General features: G+C 41.5%; 1 protein-coding gene across 1 annotated transcript; it reads left to right on the top strand.

Annotated features, from left to right (window-relative positions):
• Window positions 1-266: 266 nt before the first annotated feature.
• Window positions 267-16,624, top strand: LOC118493348 (zinc finger protein 260-like; the record flags this gene model as incomplete). Its single annotated transcript, XM_035992975.1, has 8 exons — window positions 267-671; window positions 791-852; window positions 2,598-2,813; window positions 5,670-5,898; window positions 6,052-6,494; window positions 14,117-14,136; window positions 15,587-16,077; window positions 16,156-16,624. Coding segments are annotated over exons 2-8 (1,908 nt in total), but the record flags the coding sequence as incomplete, so codon positions are not given.
• Between the last annotated feature and the right edge of the window lie 1,624 nt (window positions 16,625-18,248).

Genomic DNA, 18,248 nt, shown 5'->3' with positions numbered 1-18,248 from the left:
CTTTAACTACAATTATTAATTATATAAGTGTTGTCAATCTGTCATTTCTCAATATGCAACCACAAAACCCTACAGCAGAAAACACCGTCAAAATCAATCAATGGATCAAGTTACTATTCCATCATTTCCTTAATGAAATAATGTGTTCATGTATTCATTCTGTTACTGATATTTTAACTAGATATCTGATTCTAGCACACATTTAAGTAACCCATATTTCTGGAAACTTTGAAAACGGGTCAAATTTGACCCGAGGACAACAGGACGGTTAAGAGGAAGTTACAGTAAACCATAGAGCTTTTATTGTGAAGGGGAAAAGCGGAAGTGGATAAAGTGTAGTATTGACTGTGTTGTGGGTGAATAAAGTGAGCCGTGCAGTGCCGTCTCTGTTCCATTGGACGCCCGTGTTTCTTTATTTTATAGTCAGACCTGAGTCTAGGCAACAGAAGAAACCCTCGGTTACATTAGTAAACAAACATCTGCCCGGAAGTTGTTGGTACGACCCGGAATAGCGTCCGTCCCCGGAACTAACGTTAACTGTTTGTGTGTCACATCGTGGTGAGGACGGCGGAGTAAAAGGCGCCAGTGTTTAGTTTCTTAAGAAGAAAGAAAGGTCCCAAACTGCTGGATGTGGTTTTAAAAGCTGGAACAAAGCTACACAGAGCAGGTTGGTTTTCTCTTTTAATGTCGCAGGGAGTCGGTGCTAAAGCTAAGGTTAGCCGCTAGCAGCTAGCTCCTGCTAAGCTAACGTGTTGTTGTATTTCCTGAAACAGGTCGGGGAGAAGAGGAGCAGAGCCGCGAGGAACTTTAACATGAAGTCTGAGAGGAAGCTGTCAGCGGACCAGGGGACAGGTGGGACACGTTTACATCTGAAATATATAGAGATATATATACAAGCTATGTGTCTATACATGGATATAGAAGCTATGTGTCTATACATATATGTAGAAGCTGTGTGTGTGTGTGTGTGTGTGTGTGTGTGTGTGTGTGTGTGTGTGTGTGTGTGTGTGAGAGAGACAATGAGAGTGTGTGTGTGGCTCTGTGGTTGTGTGTCTGTGGATGTGTGTGCGTAAGAGAAAGTGTGTTTGTGTGTGTGTGTGTGTGTGTGAGAGAAAGTGTGTCACTGTGTGTGTGTGTGTGTGTGTGTGTGTGTGTGTGTGTGTGTGTGTGTGTGTGTGTGTGTGGCTGTTTCTGCCTCTGTGTACGTTAACTATCTTGCGGCACTTGTGTGCTGAAGACGAGTGGACGCCCGTCCCGTGCGTCGGTTCCCTGAATGTATAATAATAACGGTCAGCTCATTGTTTTTACGTTCATATGCGTAGGCGGTTCTCAGCAACAGTTAGGCGCTGCGCCTAAGCCGTAGAATAGCAGGGAGAACCCTGCATTTAGCTAATAAGCATTCAGCCCACCTATTTCTGCTACCTGCCCACCCTAATATAGCAGGCTAGAACCTGACCTGGTGTTGAGCCTAAAGCAGCCTTTAGAAACTTCAACAGGTCTGTGGTGAACCGTGGGCTTCGTCTTAGAGCTACGCTTCCTTCGGACTAACAACAGAGGCTTGTTAACTACTAACAAAAACCCAGATATATTTAGTCTGCAGTCATTGAAGACAAAAAAAATCAACATATCCTTAAATTTGAGGAACCGTCTCCTTAAAATTGTTGCTGAATAATTTTCAGTGTTGGATTTTGCCACGTTTAAAGGACAATTCCTGCGCAAAACAAACCTAGGGGTTAATAATGGATGTGTACCCGCAGCTCTTTGTTCAATAAACTGTCTGTACACTTACAAAGTTCTCAATGCTTCGGTTAACATGTATTTTTTTTTAGCCTTTTTAGTGGTATAAATAGCAATTTGTTTTTACTTTCCCTGTGCCCCGAATACTAGCCTTGTAAGCTAACCAGCGGTCCGCGCTAGCTTGTTTCAAGCTACAAACACAATCAATTAGCATGAAAACATGTCCCAGAGAAAGACAGAGTGGGTACACATCCGTTATTAACCCCTAGGTTCGTTTTGCGCCGGAATTGTCCTTTAAACGTGGCAAAATCCAACACTGAAAATTATTCAGCAACAATTTTAAGAAGACGGTTCCTCAAATTTAATGTTGATTTTGTTTGTCTTCAATGACTGTAGACTAAATATATCTGGGTTTTTGTTAGTAGTTAACAAGCTTCTGTTGTTAGTCCGAAGGAAGCGTAGCTCTAAGACGAAGCCCACGGTTCACCACAAACCTGTTGAAGTTTCTAAAGGCCACTCTGTCTTTCTCTGGGACATGTTTTCATGCTAATTGATTGTGTTTGTAGCTTGAAACAAGCTAGCGCGGACCGCTGGTTAGCTTACAACGCTAGTATTCGGGGCACAGGGAAAGTAAAAACAAATTGCTATTTATACCACTAAAAAGGCTAAAAAAAAATACATGTTAACCGAAGCATTGAGAACTTTGTAAGTGTACAGACAGTTTATTGAACAAAGAGCTGCGGGTACACATCCATTATTAACCCCTAGGTTCGTTTTGCGCCGGAATTGTCCTTTAATGGAATTGTAGATGTTAAAGTGTACAAACGGTCACACTGTCTGTGTTTCAGCTTTACCTCAAGATGTTCTGGAAGTGATTGTTGGAGAAGAGGAGCAGCAGGAGTGGAGCTCCAGTGTGGACCAACAGGAGCCAGAGCCCCCCCCACACATTAAAGAGGAACAGGAGGAACTGTGGAGCAGTCAGGAGGGAGAGCAGCTTCAAGGGCTGGAGGAGGCTGATATCACCAAGTTCCCATTCACTCCTGTCCCTGTGAAGAGTGAAGATGATGAAGAGGAAGGTAGGAACAATGTTAACAGGGTTTTTAGGGGAAATAAAGGGGGAAAAATCTGCAGAAGTCGAGAGCATAAAAGTTCAAGATAACTTGGTTTATTTTATTTTAGGAGTAGGGTTCCTTTCACACTAGTCTTGCGTGTCCAGACCTTCCTCCACAGCGCTGCAGAGGAAGGTCTGGCTAGTCCACACAGCATTCCTGGATGGGAATAAAACGTGCTCTGGTTTATTGGCATTTCTTTAAACCAATCACAATCATCTTGGGCGGTGCTAAGCTCCGTACGGAGCCACGGTGCCTCTGCTAAATAGTCTCGAGAAGGAACTTGTTTTGGTGGAACATGTTTACGTTCAAAAGAACATCTATGAAAAATACGTGTGTGTGTGTGTGTGTGTGTGTTGTATTGACATCAGGATGGCCGAAAACCTACGCATCTTCCGCCGAAGGCTAAAAAAAACTTCCGACTACACCTCGGATAAAGAAAAAGAAAATTATATATATTTTGCGTCGTGCCTAACAGGCTACTATTTTGACGTACTTCCTCGTAACACATCCTGCTGCTGCAGGAATAGCAACGCGGATTTCGGTGCCTCATTCTGGAGCCACTGATATGTCTGCTCTTCTCTCTGATGCTCTGAAACAGACGTTACAGGAAACACAAACATCGCTGCACGTGACGCTAGTTAACACTATACTCAATAGCAGCTAACGTTAGCCTACCGCTAGCTAGTTAACACTATATTCAACAGCAGCTAACGTTAGCCTACCGCTAGCTAGTTAACACTATACTCAACAGCAGCTAACGTTAGCCTACTGCTAGCTAGTTAACACTATACTCAACAGCAGCAAACGTTAGCCTACCGCTAGCTAGTTAACACTATATTCAACAGCAGCTAACGTTAGCCTACCGCTAGCTAGTTAACACTATATTCAACAGCAGCTAACGTTAGCCTACCGCTAGCTAGTTAACACTATACTCAACAGCAGCTAACATTAGCCTACCGCTAGCTAGTTAACACTATACTCAACAGCAGCTAACGTTAGCCTACCGCTAGCTAGTTAACACTATACTCAACAGCAGCTAACGTTAGCCTACCACTAGCTAGTTAACACTATACTCGACAGCAGCTAACGTTAGCCTACCGCTAGCTAGTTAACACTATACTCAACAGCAGCTAACGTTAGCTTACCGCTAGCTAGTTAACACTATATTCAACAGCAGCTAACGTTAGCCTACCGCTAGCTAGTTAACACTATATTCAACAGCAGCTAACGTTAGCCTACCGCTAGCTAGTTAACACTATACTCGACAGCAGCTAACGTTAGCCTACCGCTAGCTAGTTAACACTATACTCAACAGCAGCTAACGTTAGCCTACCGCTAGCTAGTTAACACTATACTCAAGAGCAGCTAACGTTAGCCTACTGCTAGCTAGTAGCTGGATTAAAAACGGTTCCAATGCTAACAGCTAACTCTAAACGGTGTAAAGTGTGACTGTATTTCACTGTAGAGGATTCAACACCGGGATGTAACAATGTGCAGCTGCTGTTGTCGGAAAAACACAGACGGTGCGTTCAATGAAACTGGTAATTTACAGCCTCGTGGTGCATTCAAAGTTGTTGTTAAATTCAAATGTGTAACTAGATTAAATATATAATAAACAAATACAAATCTTAAAATCAAGTTCATAAAGTCACTTTCTTTGCATTCATTTGATTCCCAATCCAGACCCACTGGTAAGAATGGCTTTCCATTGTTAATATGGACTTAAAAACTGTTCTGAAATGCAAAATAATAGAATTTTAATCATGTGATAAAACATGCGATTAATCGCGATTAACTATAGAAATTCAACGATTAATAGCGATTAATTTGAATTTGAATTAATTTTTGTTTTGCTTTGTCATGGTTCATGTGTGCAATAAACATTACACTCCGTGAGAAAAAAATCGTGTCAGAAAATTGTGATATCAATTCTAAGTGATTCATATTTTTCCCCGAATCGTGCAGGCCTACTCACCAGGCGCCAAATGCAGGTACATTTTCCATTTCACGAGCAAATCTCAGAGGGCTATCCGCCACATGGCGAGTAAATGTTTGTACCAAAATGTTTCTGTTGTTCAGCCTTCATTTTGGTAAAGCTGCAGCTAATTTCTTCTGTTCCTCTGTTGTCACACATATAGCCGCAAGCGTTCAAAACCTTTCTCGGCCAACAGAACCCTTCAGAGCCTTCAGAATGTGTTACTGTTGCGTCGTCTACCTGCCATAAATCATTCTGTGACTATGTGGGGAAAATCGAACCCGAGCAACGGCACTAATAAAAACTACCTAAAAATAGCATTCTTGTTTGCTGTTACAGCTCACTTAAGATCATAATATGAAAAATTACAGTTACAGAAACACTAAAAAGTTACATATAGTCAATTTAATGACTGCGCCACTTTGTGCTCAACAGCACAGTTGCATTATTTCACCACAAGAGGGCCCTAATATATCAGTCAACAGTTTTCCAAGTTTTCCTAGCAGTGTAGATGTAACCTAAGTAACTGACTGAACAACCAGTATTTCTTTATAACAATCACAATCCAGATGATAAGATACAGTTCAACAACATTTCTCTGTATGTGTTTCCTGCAGATGTTGAGCAGCTGTTGGTGGTTAAAGAAGAGGTTCCCCCTGAGCAGCAGGAGTGTAGCTCCAGTGTGGACCGGGAGGAGCCAGAGCCCCCCCCACACATTAAAGAGGAACAGGAGGAACTGTGGAGCAGTCAGGAGGGAGAGCAGCTTCAAGGGCTGGAGGAGGCTGATATCACCAAGTTCCCATTCACTCCTGTCCCTGTGAAGAGTGAAGATGATGAAGAGGAAGCTCAGTCCTCACAGCTTCATCACAGACAAACTCAACACATGGAAACAGAAGCTGATGGAGAGGACTGTGGAGGACCAGAACCAGCCAGGAAGTCTCATCCACTTTTACAACCAGAGACTGAAGACCAGACTGGAGACTCTTCTGATCCTGAGACTGATGACAGTGCTGATTGGAAGGAGACCAGAGAACCTCAGTCAGCTTTAAACTCTCTGAAACATGATTCAAGATGTAAGAAAACATTCAGCTGCTCTGAGTGTGGGAGAATATTTTCGTGGAAGAGATTTTTGAGCCTACACATGGCAATCCACAAACTATTCAGTTGCAGTGTTTGTGACAAAAGATTTGGCCGCAAGGGAGAGCTGAAGAAACACATGATGACTCACACAGGAGAAAAACCATTTAGCTGCTCTGAGTGTGATCGAGCTTTCGCTGATCGCGGACACCTGAAGAAACATATGAAAACTCACACAGGAGAGAAACCTTTTAGCTGCTCAGTTTGTAAAACATTTTTTAGACAGAGTGACAACTTACGGTCACACATGAGAACTCACACAGGAGAGAAACCTTTCAGCTGTTCAGTTTGCAAGAAAACTTTTAGACACTGTAAAGGTTTACGGACACACATGACCGTCCACACAGGAGAGAAAAGATTCAGCTGCAGAGTTTGTAAAAAATCTTTTACACAGAGTGGAGATTTACAGAAACACATGAGAACTCACACAGGAGAGAAACCTTTCAGCTGCTCTGAGTGTGGTAGAGCTTTCGCTGAACGTGGACACCTGAAGAAACATATGAGAATTCACACAGGAGAGAAAAGATTCAGCTGCAGTGTTTGTAACAAAAGATTTACCTGGTGTTGTCAAGTCAAAAGACATAAATGTGTTGGTCTGAAGGAAACAGAAGCTGATGGAGAGGACTGTGGAGGACCAGAACCAGCCAGGAACTCACATATACATTTACAACCAGAGACTGAAGACCAGACTGGAGACTCTTCTGATCCTGAGACTGATGTTGAAATGTCGAAAAAAAAAGGTGACTATTGCTAAATTGCTAAATTTTGGAAAAATCTAAAAATATCCATGCGTAAAAACAACTACAGAAACAGCTGAAATATTCCCTAGGGCATTATTAATCCTGCACACAAAGATTATTAACTGACAACAAACATCAAATCGCAACAAAGTCTGTACGTGGGCTTCAGTTCTGTATTTTGCAGTTCAGGTTTAGAAGTTTTTTTTATAGTAACCTAGAATTTCTCCTCTGATATTACCGTTTACATGCAGCCGTGTAAAATAGGATGTTTTTTTAAAGTTTCCTAGCGGTGGAGGACGTGTTGGAGCGTGTGAACACAGCGTCCCTCTTTCATTCTGCAGTAAAAACCCTGATGGACACGTTCTGAATGTGCTCTATACATCTCCAAAGAATGCTTCTAAATCCTGAATATTACCGACGTATCACACACATCTTAATCAGAAAATGCTAAATTCGGTAATATACCTTATTCTGAACATCCAAACTTAATATGTTGTTCACATGACCCGTATCAAATGTATACTATTGTCATATTCAAAATGATAGTGTAATATGAGTGTGCATGTAAACCTGTCCTCGTGTATATATATATACATGTAAGGGAGTTAATGTTGGCCAGCAGATTAAAAAGTTTAGAAAATGTATTCAGCCAATGGAAAAAATAGCACAGAAAATACCAGTAGCATTTCTAACTTGTGATTGGTGGGCAGCCTAAAGCCCACCTCCACCCCATCTTCTGGGTGTGTTCAGGCCATAGAGCTCAACAGTGTGGTTCTGGAAGTAAAAACATTGTTTATTTTCTCCAAAAGGATTTAGATCATCAGTCATAACTTCTAAACCCTCCGAGGTAGACTGACCCCAAGCTACAAAAGTCTGTGCTCCTGTACAAGCTAGAAGTCTGTATGAAATCAACCTGGATTTAAGAAAACCATGTTTTATCCGCAATCTTATGGAGAAAAACTACAGTACCCACAATCCTAAGTGTAACAGCAACGTCTCTGATTGCTCCAACTCGCTGTTACCAAAGGTTTTATTCTCACTATTCATCTCATAGCTGGTTTGCTCGGTTCCTGACTTAAAACTCGAAAATGAGAATATGTGGTCCACCTTAAAGCTAGTCCACTTTAAGTTAGTGAGCCTGTGTTGAAGTTGTTGCTAGCTCCGTGGCGCTAACCCGATCACGTTAACCAGCAGCTAGCAAGCAAGACATGGGAACTTGGCTCGGTTCTTTAGGAGTTTTAGCATTTATTCACCGATAGATAAACTGTAAACAGACTGTGCTGCTACATTCACAGCTATAACTTTACTGCTACTTCATACTAATCAACAAACACACCTCCCTCTCTCTCTTTCCCTCTCTCTCTCCAACGCGCACTCGTAAACGAGACGGCTGGAGCAGCCACTCTGTGTGCATCACGTTTAGTTTAAGTGTGTGGCTGGCTGTGTGTGTGGCTGTGGGTGTGTGACACTGTTTCTGCCGCTGTGTACGTGAACTATCATGCGCAACGTGTTTGCCGAGTGGACGCCCGTCCCGTGCGTCGGTTCCCTGGATGTATAATAATAACGGTCGGCTCATTGTCCAAATGCTCTCCCGTTGTTTTTACATTTATATGCATAGGCGCTGCGCAAAAACAGTTAGGCGCTGCGCCTAAGCCGTAGAATAGCAGGGAGAACCCTGCATTTAGCTAATAAGCATTCAGCCCACCTATTTCTGCTACCTGCCCACCCTAATATAGCAGGCTAGAACCTGACCTGGTGTTGAGCCTAAAGCAGCCTTTAGAAACTTCAACAGGTCTGTGGTGAACCGTGGGCTTCGTCTTAGAGCTACGCTTCCTTCGGACTAACAACAGAAGCTTGTTAACTACTAACAAAAACCCAGATATATTTAGTCTACAGTCATTAATAATAATAATAAATTGAATTTATATAGTGCTTTTCATGAACTCAAAGTCGCTTTACAGGGTATAGATAATAAAGACAAACAAGATTCAGGCACAGATGAAAAGGGGAGGGGCGTGGGCCTAGGGATAGGCAGTGGTGAAGAGATGGGTCTTGAGGCGAGACTGGAAGATGGTGAGGGACTCAGACAAACAAAAATCAACATGTCCTTAAATTTGATGAACCATCTTCTTAAAATTATTGCTGAATAATTTTCAGTGTTGGATTTTGCCATGTTTAAACAAATATTGTCTGTGTTTCACCTTTACCTCAAGATGTTCTGGAAGAGATTGTTGGAGAAGAGGAGCAGCAGGAGTGTAGCTCCAGTGTGGACCAGCAGGAGCCAGAGCCCCCCCCACACATTAAAGAGGAACAGGAGGAACTGTGGAGCAGTCAGGAGGGAGAGCAGCTTCAAGGGCTGGAGGAGGCTGATATCACCAAGTTCCCATTCACTCCTGTCCCTGTGAAGAGTGAAGATGATGAAGAGGAAGCTCAGGCCTCACAGCTTCATCAGAGACAAACTCAACACATGGAAACAGAAGGTAATTGTGAGGTTTTGAAGGAGAGCGGAGAACCTCTGTCAGGTTTGGCCCTAAACCGTTTAGTGATTTATAAACTAGCAAAAGTATTTTGAAATCAATTCTTTTAGGCACAGGAAGCCAGTGTAGAGACCTCAGAACTGGAGTGATGTGATCCACTTTCTTGGTCTTAGTGAGGACTGGAACAGCAGCGTTCTGAATCAGCTGCAGCTGTCTGATTGATTTTTAGGGAGACCTGTAAAGACTCCGTTACAGTAGTCTAGTCTACTGAAGATAAAAGCATGGACAAGTTTTTCCAAGTCCTGCTGAGACATAAGTCCTTTAACCCTTGATATATTTTTAAGGTGATAATAGGCTGACTTTGTAATTGTCTTAATGTGGCTGTTAAAATTCAGGTCTGAGTCCATGACTACACCAAGATTTCTGGCTTTGTCTCTTGTTTTTAACATTGTCATTTGAAGTTGAGTGCTGACTTTTAATTGTTCCTCTTTTGCTCCAAAAACAACCACCTCTAACCTTACCCAGCCCGCTGTTCAGCTCATTCTCTGTAAGCGATGCAGCATGAAAGCACGGCGAGCCAGCTGGTGTTATAGCTAACGTTAGTAGTGCTGCCACTAACGACTAATTTTCTAACGATTAATCTTTCGACAAATTTTTAGATTAGTCGACTAATCTTAACGACTAATTAAAAAAAAGAAATCAAGTGAAATTCCGTCCATTTTATTTTGAACTCAACTGAAGGGCAAAAACATAAAATGTCACTTGTGCCATAAACAATATAAATAGCTTAAATGTTACCAAATGAAAAAAATGACATAAATGCAGATATAAATGTAATTAAAAAAAAAAATTATAATTATCGATTTTCAAATATTTCACCTGTCAATACAGAACAAAATATTCTGTAGCCTATTTTGCCGTCAATACTGCAGACTTTGCTTTTGCTATAATCTGATCAGTGTATATTTATGTTTAACATGAAGTATACTACTGCTCAAGTGTAGTAAATCAAGAAACATCCATGTGTACAGACAAGGCTAGCAGCAGCAGCGCCGCGTCAGACACCTTTCTGGTGTATAAAGACAAAAATTCACGCAGCCGCCACACAACAAACACCATGCAGCCAGTGTGTAGCTGCTCACGTTTATACTTGCGTGCAAGACGGGGTTTAAAACATTACTGCCAAAGTCTAAGAAGCCTGTTTAACATCCAAAGACAGTCATTGTACTTGTCGAGTACAATAAGAGTATTATAAGAGTTAATAAACAGTACAGACTTGCTCGCCGTTTCATTAATAATCCTATACTTACGTTCAGAGGCGGAGTCGGGACTTTTCCCGGTGGGCCGGTAGTGTTTCGAGGCCGCGAGGGCCGGTCTGATAATAGTTATACATTACAAGTTCTTAGCAACACCATCCAGCGGCCTGGTGTGCCGCAGCCGCTGCCCGCTGGTCAATAGAGGTGTGAATCTTCACTGATCTCCCGATTCGATTTGATTACGATTATCATGTCTTCGATTCGATATCTCGATGCATCAAATACATTTTTACTATTAAAGCCATGTAGGATATTTAATTCATAGCTTTTCAAGCTTCAAAAACCAAACATTCTGCAGAGCTCTAATACTAAATACATTGGATACATCAAACTACAGCACTGAGCACATGGCTCTTCCTGAATGTGCAGAACATACCAGAATATGTAAACAGAAAGGTTGTTAGGCATACATTAAATTGTAAACAGAAATAATCGATTATGGCCCGGCCGATTATCGATGCAGCATCGTCCATGTCCACGATTCGATGCATCGATTATTTGATTAATTTCAACACCTCTACTGGTCAAACTGTGCAGCCTCTGCTCAACTCGCACCGCAAAGTTACAGACCACTCTTTTACCAGCCTCCGCCATTTTTCAAATGAAAGTAGTGAAGGTGGGGTGGAGGGGGAAGAGCGAGGAGAGCAGATTAACCTCTCGCTTCCCACACAGCGCACACAGTGCACAGACTGGCGTGGAGGTGAATTACAGCGAGCCGTTTGAGTCGGGAGACCAAAAATAAATAGGCAGTCAATAGTAAAACGACGCCGTCGACTAAAAAAATTGCCGTCGACTTATTTTAATGGTCGATTACATCGACTAAGTTGACTAATCGCGGCAGCACTAAACGTTAGCTTACTAACTCCACCTTAACGTTACCTCCTCGCCACATCATTGACAGAAAACGAGCCGAATAAAGCGGTCACTCGTGGCGATAGCAGTGTGCGTAGTGTGGATGAAGCATGAAGTTAATTTGACTCATTCAGCGGCTGGCTCTCTGCCTCGTAACGTTACTACTCCACCGCTCGTTTGTCCGTCAGTTATTGTAAAACCTCAACTCCGCGACTTGCCTGATTTTAAATATCAGGTAATAATCAACTGTAAAGTAGCTACACCTTTTAAAGGATCCCTTGGTAAATCAGCCTCTGCCAGGTAGAAAGTGAAGTTAGTATAAGTTCAAGTTCAAGTCACAATATTGACTTAGTATCTCAATATATTGAATCAGTATCTCAGAATATAAACTCAGAATCTCAAAGTAATGAGAACATTTAAAGTATTGACTTAGTATTTCAATATATTGACTTAGTAACTCAGAATATTGACTAGGAATCTGAAAGTAATGACAAACTTTAAAATATTCACTTAGAATCTCAATATATTAACTTCTGCACAGTATTACTTTGTATTATGGAGTGTGGAGATCCTTTTTTCTTGTTGAAGGGGAAATCTATTCTTTGTTTCAACTGTTTCAACTGCATTTTATAAATGCTGATAGTGTTTGGATGCTTAAAACAGTTTGTTCGAATTCTGCGTTAGCATAACACAAAAACAATTATAAAATGATAAATCTTTACCCGGACAAGTGACTTTTGTGCATGGACAAGTGAAACATAAATGTACTTGTCCAAAGGACAAGTGCCTCAAAAAGTTAATGTCAAGCCCTGCAGTTCTTTGGTCCCTCTATCCTGGGGGTTGTCAACATGAATGTTAAAATCACCAGCAATAATTACACAGTCAAAGTAAATACAGATCATAGACAGCAGTTCAGTGAAGTCATCAAAGAAAGCTGCACAGTATCGAGGTGGCCTGTAGATATTTAGAAATATAGCTCGAAGGGAGGACCTTAGTTGAAGAGCCACATATTCAAAAGAAGCACAATTTCCATAAGATATTTGAGTACATTGGAACGAGTCCTTAAACAAAATGGCGACTCCACCTCCTTCCTTATTCGCTCTATTCTCACTCATAAAACTGAAGTTAGGGGGAGTTGACTCAATGAGAACAGCATCACTGTTATTATGGTCTAACCAGGTTTCAGTTAAAAACATAAAATCATTGATTAAAAATGATTTACCCGCCAAAGACCTGACGTTTAGTAAGGCTAATGTTAGTGTGTTAAAATATGTGTTTATATATTCAAATGTGTCTCGTTTTTTGGGACAGGCTGTAGCTGACGAGGAATGGATGCTAAATTTGCTAAGTTTATAGTTAGGTGCTTTTTTTTTCTTACTTAGCTTTTTCTATCACAACATAGATTGAGGACAAATCCATACACAGGGCCCAGGCTTGTCCTGGAAAGAGTCATGAGTTCCACTAGGCGTGCAGCCTGGGCCCAGCACATATCAGTTAAAGCTTGCTGCATTTTGTACACATACTTAAGCATAAGCATACTTATCAGTCTGGGGAGAAGGAGTTAGCTGCCATCCTTGAGGGGGCATAGGTGTCTGGCGTTTTACTTTCGATGATTGAGTCTAAACGGGGGCAGTTTGATGCTGGAAGGGGGGATAAGTTTGGTTCCAGCATCTACCAGCTGCTCCATCCAGTCAGTGAACCCCAACATGAGGCAGGGGGAAAGAGGGGAAAGGGTGAGTGGAGAGAGCAATGGCATGGGCGAAGTATCTCCGCTCTGAGGTCCTCCATGGTCAAATCTTTGCTCAGGTGAGGGCTGTGGTGGATCACTGCCGCACTTTGTTGTGTCTTCCTCTTGTTTAGATTTGTCTTGTCTTGTGTCCTTGGCCGAGGGAGCAGATGTTTAGCGCAGAAAGTAAAGTAGGTTATAGGTGAACAGCTTTACTCCTGGCTTGTTAAGGAAAAGTCCATCTGCTTTAAAAAGATGTCTGCCGTCCCAGAAAAAGTTAAAATGATCAATAAACTGCTGAGAGTGGACGGTACATGCAGTTGAAAGCCGTCTGTTCAGTGCCAACAGTCTGCTGAATCTCTCAGCTCCTCTTCTGACTGGTGGTATAGGGCCACTGATAAACACCTTCACGTTTAGGGAGCTGACTGTGTTCAGTAGATCCATAAAGTCCAGTTTCAGCAATTCAGACTGTTGCTTTACAACATCATGTGACCCTAAATGCAGTATAATGTTCTTCACAGTTGGGTGTGCTGCCATGATATCCGGGATTCTTTGGGCCAAGTCAGACACCATGTCTTTGTGAAAACAGAGTAATTTGGTGTTTTTACTGCTTTTTACATATTTTACAGCAGAGTCACCCACAATCAGAGGTTTAGGCCCAGTCGTTAGCTTTCCCTGTAGCTTTTTACTTTTTAAATTGCTCTCAGTCCTTACCCTGCTGTGTGATGATGAGATGCAATCCAGGTCATCGGATGGATGTCCAGGGTCCTGCAGAAGTGGAGCAAATCTGTTAACGACTTGCACACTCGGTTGTTGGGGAGGCATTTTGTTGCTAATTCTCCCTTTTGCAGCTGTCCAGAGCTGTGTCCTACTAAGACTTATAGTGACGACTATATTTTAACACGCAAATAAAGTACTTTCCACGCCAGAATGGGTGACAAACAGAGTAAGACACTAGTGATCGACCGATTTATTGGTCGGCCGATATTTGCGTTTTTACGTGTATCGGCATCGGCCAATTTTCTTGGCATTATTTACAGACAGGCGTCCACACAGGCAGCTCTGTATTGCTAGAGAGGCTGCAGTTCACGTGCAGACCATGCACTGCCCCTCCCCCACTAGCAGAGTGCCAGAAGGCTGCTCAAGACAACGGTAAGTTTTGAACTTTCAAAGCATCTTTTAACTGTTTGACTTAGCTGAAATATTGCAATACACTTTGAAAGTGGAAACTTGTGCTTGTGGAATGTGCTTGCAACTATAGCTAAGCAAGTTTGTCTGTTGTTTATCATGTACCAGACAAATTTGCACCGTGTATGCCTTACTTGTGTTTAGAGCCGTTTGCTGACGTTATCATTATCAATCCAGTTCAATGGTGGTTGAGTTTTTCAGTCAGCGTCAGCTACCAAACAGAAGTTTGTGTGTGTGTGTGTGCACGTCTCACTCAGTGGGACACATGTCACGCATCACAGCGATATATGAGAGTGCCAACTGAAGGAGAGCTTTTAAAACTTTGAGAGACATGTTTTATACGTGGTTGAATGTTTATAACTTTTAACGTTGATGCAGTTTAGAACAGAAACTTGAACAATTTGTTGCTTAATGTGCATCTGACATCACGTTATTTTCCTCTGCTGATTTATGTTCTGTGGTTGACAAATCTGGCAGCTTCTTTTACATTTTCGTTTAGACCTACTAGTGTGTTGTCTTTGCATATTAGGGGGCATATTAGCTTAAGACAGGCTCATTTTATTTTATGTAGAAAAATTGAAACCATGGCAGTCTTAAATTACAAATCAAGCACTTTATTTCAATGGCTACTTTTCAGGTTTATTGTTTTCTTAAATTATTTAAATGTGTTGACAAAGGACATTTTGTGATGACCTGATTATATCTGTCTTATAATATGTCAGCAAGCATCATCAAGGCTGCGTTGTAGATGTTCACCCTTGCAGTTAACCATATGCAGTGCACCCATCCATATGATGCACATTGCACACATCATTTGGGTGATATGAATGTAAGATGATTGCAGAAGTGACACTGATCTGTGTTTTTGTTTATTAGTTTTAAAGAAATGGCAGAGCAGATCCCGAAAACAAATCCAGTGTAGCAGGGTTTACATTTTTATGATGTAAATTGAGGGAGCAAAAGCAGTAACGGCTCCAAATATTGGCTCAAGAAAAAATTGGCAGCCCGTATCGGTCATTGGCTAAGGCTGATGAAAAAAAATATCGGCATCGGCACTAAAAAAAAATCCATATTGCTCGATCCTTATAAGACACACGTCCCAGAGGGACCAATAGTGGATATAATGACACAAAAAATCCTTTTGTATAAAATCTCATATTTTATCTGCTTTCATATTTTTAACTGCTCTTTAATATTTAATTTATTATACTGCACTGTAACTTTCATTCAAATATTATTTCTGTTTTTAATCTTTTTTTTTTTTTTTTTTTGTTATGTAAAGCACTTTAAATTGCCCTGTTGCTGAAATGTGCTATACAAATAAAGCTGCCTTGCCTTGTGTGTTTCCTGTTTCCTGCAGATGTTGAGCAGCTGTTGGTGGTTAAAGAAGAGGTTCCCCCTGAGCAGCAGGAGTGTAGCTCCAGTGTGGACCAGCAGGAGCCAGAGCCCCCCCCACACATTAAAGAGGAACAGGAGGAACTGTGGAGAAGTCAGGAGGGAGAGCAGCTTCAAGGGCTGGAGGAGGCTGATATCACCAAGTTCCCATTCACTCCTGTCCCTGTGAAGAGTGAAGATGATGAAGAGGAAGCTCAGTCCTCACAGCTTCATCACAGACAAACTCAACACATGGAAACAGAAGCTGATGGAGAGGACTGTGGAGGACCAGAACCAGCCAGGAACTCACATCCACTTTTACAACCAGAGACTGAAGACCAGACTGGAGACTCTTCTGATCCTGAGACTGATGACAGTGCTGATTGGAAGGAGACCAGAGAACCTCAGTCAGATTTAAACTCTCTGAAACATGATTCAAGATGTAAGAAAACATTCAGCTGCTCTGAGTGTGGGAGAAGATTTGACATCAAGTATAGTCTGAACAGACACATGATAACTCACACTGGAGAAAAACCTTTCAGCTGCTCAATTTGTGATAAAAGATTTGGCCGCAAGTCACATCTCAAGGCACACATGAGAACTCACACAGGAGAAAAAACTTTCAGCTGCTCAGTTTGTAAGAAAATGTTTTTAGGGTCTGAAAATGTACAGAAACACATGAGAACTCACACAGGAGAGAAGCCTTTTAGCTGCTCTGAGTGTGGTAAAGCTTTCAATGAACGTGGACACCTGAAGACACACATGATAACTCATTCTGGAGAAAAACCTATATGCTGCTCAGTCTGTAAGAAATCTTTTACACACAATGGAAATTTAAAGATGCACATGAGAATCCACACAGGCGAAAAACCTTTCAGCTGCTCAGTTTGTAATAAATCTTTTACACAGAGTGGAAATTTACGGTCACACATGAGAATCCACACAGGAGAGAAGCCTTTCAGCTGCTCTGTTTGTAATAAATCTTTTAAACAGAGAGAAAGTTTACTGTCACACATGGCAGTCCACACAGGAGAGAGAGGATTCAGCTGCAGTGTTTGTAACAAAAGATTTGCCCGGCGTTCTCGTGTCAAAACACATAAATGTGTTGGTCAGATGGAAACAGAAGCTGATGGAGAGGACTGTGGAGGACCAGAACCAGCCAGGAACTCACATCCACTTTTACAACCAGAGACTGAAGACCAGACTGGAGACTCTTCTGATCCTGAGACTGGTGACATGGAATAACGTTTGTGCCTTTAAGTCCAAGCAAAACTTCTCAAGTATCAAACAAAGATCTTTATGTATCAACCTCTAGATAGAAGACATTATATTTTGTTTTAGGAAAAAGTACACTCTTATTTTAAATATTGTATTAGATATTGTTTTGTGTTGTAATTTCTGTCATATAATCAATTATAATCAAGAAATCAGACAAATGTAACCACCCGATATTTTATAGTGCCCACACATATATTCACTTCTTTTTAAGTAACGTAAATGGTTAAATGTTATATTTCTGTTTGTCTGTGATTTAACTGTCATTATTCAAAGTTGCTAAACTGTGACAATAAAGATCTATTCTAAGTGAACGTGAACACAGATTATGATCCTTTCGCCCCGTAGTCATCAAAAGTAAATATTCGAGCCGTTCTTCAACAAGCCACATATCTCCAGAACATTCTGACACTAAAATAAATTAATAACTACACGTTCAAACGAGGCCACGCCCCTTTAGGAGACAGGAAGTGTGCACAGTTTCATTCCACTGGCACTGCTTAAAATGTGCTGTCTTTAGTTTAGAGCAGCCATCGTCAACTGGCGGCCCGCGGGCCAGGTCCGGCCCGCCAAAGCTTTTAGTCTGGCCCGCAGAATAATCACAAATTCAGAAAATGTAAAGAGGAAAAAATGCGTTCTTTTATTTAGCATTTCAAGCATTTACAGCAAGTAACATTAAACAGGTAGAGCACAAACCCAGCCCCTGTATTTGCATCTCTATTCACATGCCGGGATTCTGTACAGAGATGCCTGCGCTCCACACACAGCTGAGCCGAGAAGTTCACATTTACAGCAAAGACTGTATTTCTTACGCAGACTAAGGGTGTTTGGTGTCAGCCAGAACATCATGTTTTTATTTTATCAGGCAGTGATGGAGAGCGTTATCAGGTATGGGATGACGGCGTGGTTCGGCAATCTCTCCACACAGTCCAAATCAAAGTTGCAGCGCCTGGTACAGACTGCTATGAAGGTGATGGGGAGGACTGATAAGCTCTCCCTTCAGTCCATCTATGAGCAGTCTGTACTTAGGCAGGCGCGGAGAGTATTGTTGGACCCGTCCCACATCCTTCAAACGGAATACGAGCTCTTGCCTTACAAGACAGGGTACAGAATCCCTAAAACTAAATTGAACCATTTTAAATATTCCTTCGTACCAGTCTCCATCAAAATTTAAAATTTAAAATTTTAATTTTAAATAGATTTGTACGATTTGTAATGATAGGCCTGAGAAGTGTGCAATAACTTGTTCTGTATTTTTTTACGTGTATTTATTGTCTGTAATAGCAGCTACTGCTATGCACTACGCATTTTTGAGTCCATGACAAATTTCCCCTAGGGG

The sequence above is a fragment of the Sander lucioperca genome, chromosome 16, assembly GCF_008315115.2.
Source record: "Sander lucioperca isolate FBNREF2018 chromosome 16, SLUC_FBN_1.2, whole genome shotgun sequence".
NCBI lineage: Eukaryota > Metazoa > Chordata > Actinopteri > Perciformes > Percidae > Sander > Sander lucioperca.
The sequence above is the reverse complement of the archived record's forward strand: the minus strand, read 5'-3'. Positions and strand labels throughout refer to the sequence as shown.